The following is a 13,098-nucleotide window of genomic DNA, read 5'->3' as shown; positions in this document are numbered from 1 at the left end:
TTCAAACATGTATTAGATTTCCAGTGTTGGTGCATTTTTGAGAGCGAAATATAGTTTCACAAGAACAAAACCAACAATAACAAAATAGTCAAAAAATCTAGAAAAAATGTTATTCGCCAAGTGGTGGCAGTGCCCTTAGAAAACCATTTACTCAAAAGTGGAGAAAAGGCCTCAACTGTCAATAATATGCAGGCGGCAGCCCAATGAGTTTTTAAGCCATTCTTATTCTGTATCATAGGCAAAAAAAACTCTACTCCTTTCCAAAATGTAATTTTCAAAAATAGGGAAATATCTCACCACTGTGCACAGGGAAAAGGAAAACTAAACAAGAGACTGAAAATCATACTTATCTTCACAGTTGTTCCATAGCTCTCTTCAGTGACATGATGTTTAGTCACCCACAGGCTTTTCAGTAAAGATAAATGGCTGTACTTCCAACAAGGCTCTTGTTTCGCCAATCTATGGCTGCATCAGAGAAATACCATGACAAGCTCTCATTTGTTCCTGCTCCATCCACTACTGGCATCAAAATGGCTCCTGAATTAAAGCTCCTAGTTGCATGACGTCACTTCCGCCATGACTTATGAATCAACCCATGTGTGTATGTGTATATATGTGTGTGTGTGTGTATATATATATATATATACACACACACACACAGTGGCGGTATAAAAGAATAAAGTTATAACTTTATTCTTTTATACCGCCATAACCAAAAGTTCTAGGTGGTTTACACTAAAAAGAGCTGGATATAAGCAAAATACAATAATGCAGTAAAAATACAGATGTTTGTGAAATACAGTTCCGATAATAAAACTCTCATTAAGTAATAAACTTTTATTTATACTGACTGGGGTAGCAGTACAACAAATTACATATAACTGGAAAAATTATGATAGGTTAAACTATTAACTTCTGGTGGAATTCCGTATGTCATATATAAAATGGAGCATGCATTAGCAACACAGAGAGGTTATTTTGGCAAGTTTCAGAAGATCTGGGGACCATTAGCAGATTTCTGTAATGAGTGAAATCATTTTCCCATAATAAAAATCTTATTAAGAAGGGAGGGGGTGGGATTCATTTTATTTAATTTATCTCATAGAATATTTGTCATTATTTTTATTATAATTGTTATGTGTATTGGGAGGGGAGGGAAAAGAAGGGTTTAAATTTTAACAAGAATTATACATATTAGGTAATACAGATATTTTAGGTATTGTTTATAAATACAGAATAATATATTGTATTTACAGTGATACATGAAAGGAATTCAAGTGTATGTTTTATGTGATCTTTTAAAATTTCTATGTTACACTTGTTGATATATGAAAATGAATAAAAAATTTAAAACATTAAGTAATAAACTTATCGAACAGAGTGGTCTTAATTAATTTCTGAAAAGAGCAATAAGATGACATAGCTTGCTGAATACATTTACCTAGGCAAGATTGCTGTCTACCTGCTTGAAACATTAGGGTCCAATCTAAGAAGGTCTTATATCTACACCCATTAATTTTTGGATAAGCAAATAAGTAAAAATTTCTGGTTTCCCTTGATGGCCTATGCAACACAAAATGAGGAAAAAGGTAAACTGGAGACAATCCCGATAACATCTTAAAGCAGATACAGGAGAATTTGAAGAGTACTCTTGCCTCCAAAGGCAGCCAATGAAATAAACGATAGTATGGGCTAATATGGTCATTCTTTTTTAAACCAAAAAGCAGTCGGACAGCTGGATTCTGAATTATCCTTAATTTCCTTTAAAAATTTTTGGGCGCTCCTAAGTAGAAGATGTTACAATAGTCTAAAATACATAAAATGAATGCCTGAACCAATACTCTAAACGATAAAGGATCAAAATATATTTTATGGTTCTTAGTTTCCACAATGCAAAAAAGCATTTTTTTACCACTGAGTTAGTATATTTTGTGTGACTCCCAGAATTTTGATAGATTTAGGGCTCCTTTTACAAAGCCGCGCTAGGGCCTTAACGCGCAGAATAGCACGCACTAGCCACTACTGCCTCCTTTTGAGCAGGTGGTAGATTTTCAGCTAGCGCACGCTATAGTGCTTGCTAATCCGGTGCTTGCACTAAAACGCTTAGCGCACCTTCGTAAAAGGAGCCCTTAGTAATCGGGTAGTCATGACCATTAAGATGAAGCAGTGAATTTGTTATTTTATCGTTGGGACTAGCCAAGAAAGGTTTGGTCTTTTCCGTGTTAAGTTTCAATTTGAAATTAACTGTCCACTGTTCTATCTGAGTCATAAAAGACGATATCTGATTTAAAATTTCAGTAGTAAAATTGTTTAGAGGAATTAAAATAGAGATATCATCTGCGTATATATAAAATTTTACATTTAAACTCTGTAATGTCCTAAAGAGAAAATGTAGATGTTGAATAAAGTGGGTGATAGCGGAGAACCTTGGGGCACACCAGATGGGTTGCTCCAAGAATAAGAATAATTACCGTCACAAACCACTCGATAAGATCTTTTCTTCAGAAAACCTTGAAACCAGTTCCGAACCCTTCTTGAAAGTCCTATTTTGTCTAAACAACTCATCAATATTTCATGTTCTACTAGAACTAGATCAAAGGCACTACTAAGATCTAACTGAAGAATTAAAGCACTAGTGCCTTTGCTAAATAGACCATGAAGGTAATCAAACATTGAGATTAGGACGGTCTCAGTACTGTATCCTCTTCTAAATCCCGACTGATGATAATTAAGGATATTAAATTTATCCAAATAACTTACTAATTCTAAGTTAACTAAACCTTCCAGTAATTTGGTAAACAAAGGAATATGTATACATACTGTATGTGTGTGTACAATATGTGAGGTGTGTGTGTATAGTTTAATATATACAGTACTCCCCAAAATTTGTAGGGATTGCGTTCCAGGAGTGACCGCGAATTGTGAAAAACCGCGAATATTGGATGTGGTTTAGGAGCAGGGATCAGAAGCCGGGAGAGGGCTGCAGGGGTAGCGGCTCGCAACTATTCCTTTTTTTTTTTTTTTTTTTACTTGGATCTCACCGGAGCTGTTGAGGACTTCTGCCCATCTGCAGTTGGTTGCCGATCTGCTCTGCCTCCTGCCGTCTTGTGCTTTTGGGACTTTTTTAAAGAGGCTCCGAGTGGAAATAATTATGACCTGGGAGAATTGGAAAAAACCGCGAGTGACTGAATCTGAAGTCTGAACCGTGAATACGCGGGGGTATAATGTGTATGTGTGTATAAAATATGCATGTATGTTTACCAGTACTTTAGATCCAGATCAAAAAATTTAAAGCCGTATATCAGTAGGAGTCGAACAGTAAAAAAATAAATATAAATAGAGGAGTCTGTCAAAAATTTGGTATACCAACTCCACAGTCCTGCTAATCAGCTTACATTACTGTATGTCATTATACTTATTCTACAGTTTTATCTCTTCATGTACTGAGTCAAGCACATTTTTTTTCACTGTAAGCATAAATTATGTGGAATTTTAATTTGGGGCTAATACTTTAAAATCCATTTACACAATTGTAAATTATACCTGAAGGAATCAAAGCAAATATACTATTTACATTTTATCTTTTCTTGTAGTATGCCTTCAAGATAGTGTATTAGCTTTTTGGAAGCATGGCATGCAAGGTAAAAACTTCAAGTCAAATGAGGTAAGTTATTCCAAATGCTGATTTCCACCTCCCCCCCCCTTTCAAACCATATATCAGAAATGTTAGATGAATGGACTTGTAGAACTTGTATGTTTTATTTATAAAATGTTTTAAGTTGCTATAGTAGGGGAACATCCCACTCATGGCAGCATATAGTATCTCCAAGTTCAGCTTGTAATATATATCATCCAAAACAAAGAAATAGTAAAAGCCAGAGGCAAAACTAAATTAATTGAAAGCTGAGCTTCAAACATTGTTTTCATCTGACCAGACTCGTAGGTCTCAAATAATAAAGCTTTAATTCCCATCCTCAATCTTAATGTATCCAGTTCTGCTCTGAGTGTCTGTGGTAAAGCATTCTGTTGGATTGGGCCAAACACTGAGAGAGTCCTAATCCAAGTACTCACCAACCTAACCTCAGAAGAGGGTGAGAATGGTCAGCAAGAATCCATAAGCAGAATACAGTGCTTGTCATGGTAGATAGTCTGTCACCAGATCCTTTTAAGTAACTACTACTACTATTTCTGTTACATAAACATAGGAATCTGTACTATAGGTGAATATCCTCTGGTTGCAAATTGTTGCGGAAGGATGACAATCGCATGTTTCAGCCCCTCTTCCTTCACCAGTGAAGTATAGAGCCCTCTTCAGTTTTTCCTTGTGCAGGAGAACTGGGAAGGTGTGTTCTGATCTGCTCTGTTTGTTTTTTTATCATTTTTGGGTATTTTTTTAATCTGTTTCGGGAGGCTTCAATGCCTAGAGGGTCCCAATATAGGGCAGCTCTGCCTGGGAGAGGACACAGATTCTGCATGGGCAGTATTCTGCTGTCAGAGCAACCCCCAGGTGTACCTGTTGAGCTAGCCTGCTTGATGCAGTTTGGAAGGTCGTGGACCCCTGGGAGCTGGCTCATTTTCTGATTTACTAGACATTTGAAAGTAGGCTGTGGGGCCTCTTTGTGAGTCTCTTTGGGTTTCAGGGATCTGGCTGCATTTTTTACTCCCCACCCCCCCATTGAGGCCTGAGGATCTGTGGGGGTTGAGGTCTCAGTCAGGTCCAGTCCAACTGGCAGCCCAAAGATCTCCAGTTTTGGATCCATTCTGGAAAGAATTTGAGGCAGAAAATCATCTCACATCAGTCAGACTGCAGGAAAGCTGTCAAGGCAGGCACCAGTATAGCACAGTGAGTATAGTCCATTATTCCCTATGTAGAAAATCAGAGGGGGGGGGGGGGGTGTTTAAAAAAAAAAAAAAGATTTTTGAGAGTTTCTGGGGCCAGAATTAGGGTTCCCCCACTTCCAAAACCCCTTTCCCTGAGCTTTTTAAACTTCAGTGGAACCCCCAGAGGCTGTTTTTGGTGCAAATTTGCTACAGGCAGCCATCTTGGATTTTAAACAACCTTTCTTTTAAAGCCTCCATCTGCCTCAAAACTCCTCGATTTGGCTCAAAATTGATTGGGATGGACTCCTCAGGCTGCTCTACCCCTATATTGTGCTGGTATTGTGCTGGACGGTTAGCCGAGGAGCATCCGTGTACCATGAGGCACGCAAGGATAGGACAGGAGCATTGGGCTTAACCTCCTCTGAGTCCTCTAGGGTTGGGGAACCGCAAGGTGTTTGGATGGCAATGAAGAAATCCCTACCAGAGCAAGTCTATGAAGCACAAGTGTTTAGAAGTGGTGGAGTCCATGAGAAGCGAGTCTGAGGTCCTGCAGGGGTCAATGGAGCCTCCTGTTCAGGAGTTTACACCAGATTTCATTAATTTCCTATGGAAAGTCTATGTGATGGGGCTGGGACACTCTGTGTTGCCTGCAAGCGCACCGGCCTTGGACTGGGGAGAGTCCTCTCCAGGAGACCTCCTTGCTGCTTGCTGATAGTGGTCCAGGGCTGGGTGGTTGGAGATCAAACTCCATTCCTTTACTGTCCCAGAGCACAGTTTCTTGCCTGGAGGACTTTGGTTCCTTTTCAGGGACTGGAGGTCAGGAGGCAATAGTCCTACTCAACCAGGGAGATGATCCCTAAGTGCAACGGCTTTTTAAGTCAGCTACCATGCTTCACGTAATTACGGATGGGAATTGAAACTGGAACAACCGTCAGCCTCTCAGTGCACAGACATGAGCAATACAAATGCTCAAACTACTTTTTTCCCCGCACACCCAGACATCACTGAGCAAAGGGAGTCTCCAGAATGCTCTCTAAGGGCAGCCAAGACTATGATTAAGCTTTACCCTATGGTTCTTGACAAGAACAGGCTGCTTTGGTCCCATCAAGGTGACTAGACTAGACCCACCAGGGATAAGGTTAGGTTCCTTTTCTGAGACTGGACTCCTCATACCTGTACCAACAAATTGCAAGTAAACAATAGGAGAAGAAAGTATAAAGGCTGAAAAACATTTTTTCAATGATGGAACTTTTTATTAGGTAAAAAGATAACAGAGCATTTGTACTTGGAGGGTTGTAACCATGAGGTAACACATGCCCTTGTTGTTCTCTTACACACTCTGATTTTTATAGCCATTTTGACATCATCTCTACTTAATTACATATTCACATGTCCAAGGTTACAATCTCAGCACATGATTTCCTCTTAAGCTACAGCCTAAAGTCACTTTCCCTTTTCAGCACAAGTTTTATACTTACACATGCTTTACAGATATGAGTTTACAAAATAAAGTATTCAATATAAAACATCTCATCTTCACAGCCTATGTCTATATCTCTCCCTTCACCCAGCCTCTCTTCACTTTACAGCTCCTTTCTGCCTCTTCCTGCATTTCAGAGCAGCAATCTCGGTCCTTAGCACTGACCCCTTTCCATTCCCTTTACCTCTTCCTTGCCCCTTTATTCTTCTCCCAGAACCTTTTTTTTTTTTCCTTGTTCCCTTCATTTTTCTCCCAGTACCTCTGTTTTTTGTGGTTTTTTTTGGTACTTAACTGCTATAGGTATTACTTTGATAACTTTATTATCATGACAATTTTAAGTATCTTATCTGAATTTATCTGTTCCTTTTGTCAGTGTCTATCTGCTGCACTTGCCTTCCCCATTGGTAACTGCTAGTCTACAGAAACTCCCTCCTCCCCCCTGCAGTCTATTGGGCAAACACAGCCAGCCAACAGGCTGCAGAGGGAGGTGGGAGCAATAAGTAGGATACAGAAGCACTTCTTTCCTGTGTCTTCCTGTAGCATGGAGCTTGCTGCCCCAAATATACAAATTTACAGGGGAACATATTGGGGTGCTCAAACACCCATAAAGCTAGTGTATGTGAGAGAGAGTGAAGGGTTCCATTACTGATTTGAGAATTGGGATAGTCTATAAAACCTTCTGAAAATTCTGGACTTCATGAGTTTGATATTCCTGGGAAGAGTCTCAAATGTCAGTAAAATCAGATGGACCACTATTGCGGCCACTAATGTAGCAATTTCAAAAAGGCGAGCCATTCTTTGAGGGAAAAAAAAAAAAAGTATGCAAAAGAGGTTTGCGGAGGGTCACTAAATTTGCATGTGCCTATTGTTAATAAACCCTAAAAAATAAAGAGACCCCAAATCGAAGATCAGCAGGTGGGATACACACTCCCACTACCAAACAACCCCTGATATCCCCCCCCAGCAGCGGGAGGTATGGCCACTCTCTCCTACCACCAAGAAACAGCCCCCAACACCCCCCCAAGGCCTCTGAAAACCCTTTGCCCCCAGCCCCTGGGCCAATCAGAGCCTTAGGCCCCTTCCCAGCGCATCTGGGGAGGGGCCTAAGTCCCTGATTGGCTCAGAAGCCTAAGGCTCCCCCAATAGGAGGGGCCTTAAGCAACCTGAGCCAATCAGAACCTTGGGCCCCTTCCCGGCGCATCCCAGGATGCACCGGGGAGGGGAAGACCTGTCATTTTGAAGAGGCGGGTCTGCTGGCCGGAAGGAGTCGGCATCCCTTTAGCTGGCCTTCGTAAACAAGGGGGGGGGGGGGGGCACGAGGTGGTTGTTGAGGGGCTGCTGTTTGGTGGTGGGAGGAAACAGAAACAGAATATGACGGCAGAAAAGGGCCTACGGCCCAACAAGTCTGCCCACTCAAATAACCCTCCCCTCTAAGTTCCTCTTTGAAGTGAGCCCACGTGTTGATCCCATTTGATCTTAAAATCAGTCACGTTACTGGCCTCAACTACCTCAAGTGGAAGATTATTCCAACGGTCGACCACTCTTTCGGTGAAGAAGTACTTCCTAGTGTCACCATGGAATCTCCCGCCTCTGATTTTCAGCGGATGCCCTCTTGTCGCCGTAGGGCCTGTAAGGAAGAAGATATCTTCTTCCACCTCAATGCGGCCAGTAACGTATTTGAACGTCTCTATCATGTCACCCCTCTCTCTGCGTTCCTCGAGAGAGTAAAGGTGCAACTTACCTAGTCGTTCTTCATAAGGGACATCCTTGAGCCCTGAGACCATCTTGGTGGCCAATCGTTGAACCGATTCCATTCTTAGCACATCCTTCCGATAGTGTGGCCTCCAAAACTGTACACAGTACTCCAGATGTGGTCTCACCATGGACCTGTATAGCGGCATCACCACCTCGGGCCTTCGGCTGACAAAGCTTCTCCGGATGCAACCTAGCATTTGTCTAGCTTTAGATGAGGCTTTCTCCACCTGATTGGCTGCCTTCATATCATCACTAATGATGATAGGAAGTGGGCATCCCTTTCACTGCCAGATGGGGGATGTTGCTTGGTGGCAGGCGGGAGTGGGCTTCTCTCATGCTGCCAGGGGGTGTTGCAGGGGGGGAATGAGTATCCCTTCTGCTGTTGGGGGTGGGGTGTTACTTGGCAGTAAGAGGGAGTGGGCATCCCTCCCCCTGCTAGGGGTGTGTGGTTGTTTGGCAGCGGCAAAATTTTTTGGCAGGTCTGAGCTGCAAGCATTACTTTCTTGTCAATGCCTGAGCCAATCAGCGCTTGGGCAATGACCAGAAAGTAAGACTATGACAGCTCAGACCTGCTGGAAAATTTTGTTCACAAATGTAGGACAACGATGTTGTGGAATCACCTGGCAATAATACAGAATCGCTTTGCGTGCTCATTTAAATATTAATGACCTTGTAATACATTTGTGGAGCAGAGTCGTTAACTGCTAGGAAGCTCTGAAAAGACCACAATAAGCCATTTTGATAATCTGCCACTAAAATATATGAACGCTAAACCGGCTGGAAGCAGTTTAGCGACCAAATTAAAATTTTCAGAATCTTCCCCTCAGTGACTATCTGGTTAATAAGCTGTCTGATTAAGATAACCAGATGACTGAACATCTAGTAGAGTTAGGTGTTGAATATTCTCACATAATGCATATTCTCATATAATGCATATCTATGGAAGAAGCAGTTTGAGCTTCTGCAGCATAGAAACAAGGTACAGTGAAACATAGCAGTTAGGGAATTGTTTCTTTCAAACTAACCTCACCTCACTACCCCATCACCCTGGATACCATCCCTATCACTGACAGCTCCCTTCATTCTCTCCTAAGTCAAACATACACGCCAAAAAGTAGAAAGATGGCTGCACTAGAAGAACAGCTACTTATAGTTTTTTTCTCTCTGGGTCCGGAACTTTTTATTCCATCTTGACCTGGACAGCAAAACCAGGAGGCCTACCTAGGAAAATTTACAGCTTCTTGCCAAACCCAAGTCTGAACTAGAATGTGCAGTTTATTAATATAATTGAAATCTAATTTCACCATTAATGTTTCTGCAGGTTACCCAGGAGATTTCTGATGAAACTAGGGTTTTCCGCTTGTTGGGATCAGACAGGTATAAAATCAAAATACTATTTTATTTAAAGTTTCCCCTTTAATATCCAAAGTTCAGTTCTGCATATGTATCTTACAAAGAGTTGAATTATGACATAAAAATATTGAATTATTGAATTTAATCAAATCTTGCCTTGTCTTGTCAAAAATATTTTTACCTTAATATGTATATATATCCACACATACATTTGTACTAATATTTGGTAGCATTTCTGAGGAAAGAAATAAATCTTTAACGATGCTCACTCAAATTTTAGGGATTGTTGCAAGGCTGCAAACCTTTGCCTTCAGTACCTAAATCAGTAAGCTATTGAGTGAGGATATTTTGCTCACCAAGCCTGCGATGGTGACCACCTATTGTGCTGTGTTCTAGAACAGATAAGTAACTGGGCTACTCTTGGGCTTCTGTGAGCAAGTTCATTGCTATTAGCATTTTCATTTAGGATGGAAAAGGAAATGCTGGCGTCAAGACTTCAAAGCCCCAGGTTTAACATGATTCTCTAAGGTATTTAATGATGACCTATGCATGGCCCGACAATTCGTAGGAAAACAGTTCGTAGGATCTTCCTACCAATTGTTGGCTGGATGGTGGCATTGGGACACGGGAGAGAGGGTTGGAGGTGAACTTGGGACATAGATGGAGGGAGGAGTGAAAGAAATGCTGAGATTGGGACAAGAACTTGGGTTACAGAAGGAAGGGGCACGAACTTGGAAAGGAAGGGATACAAACTTGGAATCATCTGCCCTGGAGGGAGGGAGTAAAAGAAATGCTAATGGGGGGCAAGAAAGGAGGTTCCGTTAGGGAGGGGGCATGAACTTGGGATCATCCGCCCTGGAGAGAGAGAGAGTGAAAGAAATGCTGAGGTGGGGGCAAGAACAGTGGTTCTGCTACCTATGATTACTAGGATGATTTAAAAAAATAGTCTTCACGTATAAATTATGTAAATGCTTTATTAAATTCATTTTACCAATTGGTTCCCTATGCTGCTCAGTAATTTGGTATAAGACAAATTCTAGTTATGGCAAACTTCTGTTTGCTTTAGAGTTTCAAGAATGTAATCCATTAAATATTTAATCTCCTGGGACACATTCACCATTTAAAAAAATATTAAGATGCTGACATTTATAAATGCTTTGCATAATACAGTAGACTCTGTTAATCAGAACTCAAGCAACCAGCAAAAAAAATAAAATAAATTAATTTCTGGCAGAAATTTAAGTGTAAACTTCCTGAGTATGCCCACGCTTTGTCTACCACACATTCAATAGTTTGTCTGGAACAGTTTATGGTATGGCATAGTATGGGGTATAGTATTTGTTAGGCCTATTTTTAATAGTAACTCTTAAGCAAACAGAAACTACATTTATCTGGTATCTATCAGTCCCCATGGATGCTGGTTAACTGAGTCTCTACTGTAAAAAGTTGTTTAATAATGTGTATACAGTTTTTGTACTGAAATCTTTATCTTGGTTATTGTTATTTGATATACCACCATATGGCTTCAAGAAGCTTCGTAGCGGTTTACATTAAAACGTATACAGTACTGCAATCCAGTTTAAAACAAATTAATTTGTGATAACTTCCTTTCTAACCAGAATCTCATTCAGAATTTGGATTCAATATTTTGTTCTATAAAAACTTGTCTTTTGTTACAGAGTCGTTGTATTGGAGAGTAGACCAACTGAGTACCCAACAGCGCACAGCAATCTTTATATCTTGGCTGGCCACGAAAACAGTTATTAAATAGGACTATGATGTGACAAATGACATGGAAACAGTACTATGATGTGGAAATGACATAGGAACATATTACTTCCAACATAAAGGTCCCTTTCAAGGAAATTCTTTGCACAGTGGATTATGGCTTGCTTTTTGTTTTGCTATATGTATTTCATAGGATTCCCTTTTGGTTTAAGCTGTATACAGCTGTTCTATTTCTTGCCACTGTGTGGTTGGTTTTATCAAGTTTGCTTAATAAAAGCTACAATTAGAGGAAATCAAAACCTTTTAAAGAAAAAGAAAGGTGCCATAATATTTTAAATATTATTTCTTTGGTGTATGAACAAACAATGGTGTTGGCACTTTTTAATTTTATACAGAGTCTTAACTCACTGAATTAAAAAAAAAAAAAAAAATTGTTTAGGAGTTTGATATCCACAGAAGCTTTTAATTTTTGAGCCTGCCAGGTTGTAATCTGTAAAATAGAATATTTAATCTTTATTTATTAATCTGCTGCTAGTGGGATAATGTACCTTAACTTTTGAGAGATCAGGTTGCAGAGCAGCTTACAGTTTCTTAACATGTATAAAAGAGGATGGGGTTCTAGGGGGGGTTTCCTTTAGATATAGTACGTTCCATTGTTCTGTATAAATGCAGTTTTATGAGCAGACAGAGTATTTTGTAATAGCTTTTACTGGAAAAGTACCATTAAAGGGAATCTAGGATATATTACAGAAGTATGAAAATATGGATAATGTTGCTAAAAGGATATAATCAAATGAAGTATTCTAAAGCCATTTTAATATCTTAATAGTTGATGTTCCTTCCTCTAATCTGCAGTTATTTACTTGTGTGATGGTGACACCAGGATATTACTTATTTTCTGTATCAAGCAGTTTGCATTCTTTAAAACTATGTATGTAAAGAAAAAACATTTGAATTGTCTTATTGTACATACCAAAGACTTCAAATATGGTTGAAACAATTACATTTGAGAAGTATTGGTGCCCATATATTGGGCATGATCTTGGGATATGTTTATTTTCAATATAACATTTGTAAGTAACAAAACAGTATGATGAATAAAAGGCTATTTGTTAATTGCAATCTGTTCTGTATTTACACTACAGTTTGTCCAGAAATAAATTGTACTACTTTGGTATTTCTCTTTATCTAGAAAGCTATTAAAACTATAAGCGACAGTATTTTAGACATTGTCCCCAACAATCTATTAGCAAATGCACCTGAAGCCATCATTTAGTGGCTAACACTCCTCAATGCCTCACTCCATGAAGGCCATCTAACACACCAAATGAGATGAATACCTAAAACTCAAAATGCTGATTTTTTCCAAACCCTCCAACTACAGACCTATTGCAGGTGAGTTTCCTTGACTGTTGGACCTTTAAAGGGCCAAAGACTGGGCCTGATGTGAAGGGGGTGGAGCTTTTGGTCATTGGGAATCTCAATGCCGATCTGGTGGGGTAGGAGGAACAAGATGGAGGGATTCTTCCTTCTTACCCTGCTTGAAGAAAAAGATGGTACTTTCAAGTGGCATATCTACCTACCTTTATTTTAAGCTCAATGACAATTCCGGTCTGAATTAACAACAGTCTTAACTGCACTGAATTAAACAATAACTGAGGAATTTATTGATGGATTAAGAAGCATCCTGTCCTAAATATAGACATAGATATATTTTCTGTTCCAAATGGTACATGCTGTAGGCAGCTTTTCTAGTATCACTCTTTTTTTTTTTTTTTTTTTTTTTAAGAATTGCCGCTGCTGGGTCGGACCGGTGGTCCATCCTGCCCAGCAGTCCGCTCACACGGCGGCCCCAAGGTCAAGACCAGTGCTCCAAATGAGTCCAGTCTCACCAGTTTAGCATGAACTTGTCCAACTTTGTGGAAAGAGTAAACAAGCAATTCACATCAACCTTTTCCACT

At 39.9% G+C, this 13,098-nt stretch overlaps 1 protein-coding gene across 3 annotated transcripts in view; it reads left to right on the top strand.

Annotated features, from left to right (window-relative positions):
- MAP4K5 (mitogen-activated protein kinase kinase kinase kinase 5) overlaps positions 1-12,259 on the top strand; it is a 293,565-nt gene extending 281,306 nt beyond the window's left edge. For all 3 annotated transcript variants that reach the window (XM_033950939.1, XM_033950938.1, XM_033950937.1), the window contains 3 exons: positions 3,594-3,664; positions 9,378-9,433; positions 11,089-12,259. In XM_033950939.1, the coding sequence (XP_033806830.1) occupies positions 3,594-3,664; positions 9,378-9,433; positions 11,089-11,176 (215 nt within the window). In that variant the 3' untranslated portion in view covers positions 11,177-12,259. The remainder of the gene's footprint in view (positions 1-3,593; positions 3,665-9,377; positions 9,434-11,088) is intronic.
- Positions 12,260-13,098: the final 839 nt, after the last annotated feature.

Source organism: Geotrypetes seraphini, chromosome 7 (genome assembly GCF_902459505.1).
Source record: "Geotrypetes seraphini chromosome 7, aGeoSer1.1, whole genome shotgun sequence".
Taxonomy (NCBI): Eukaryota; Metazoa; Chordata; class Amphibia; order Gymnophiona; family Dermophiidae; genus Geotrypetes; species Geotrypetes seraphini.
This window is presented reverse-complemented; position numbering and strand designations above follow the sequence as displayed.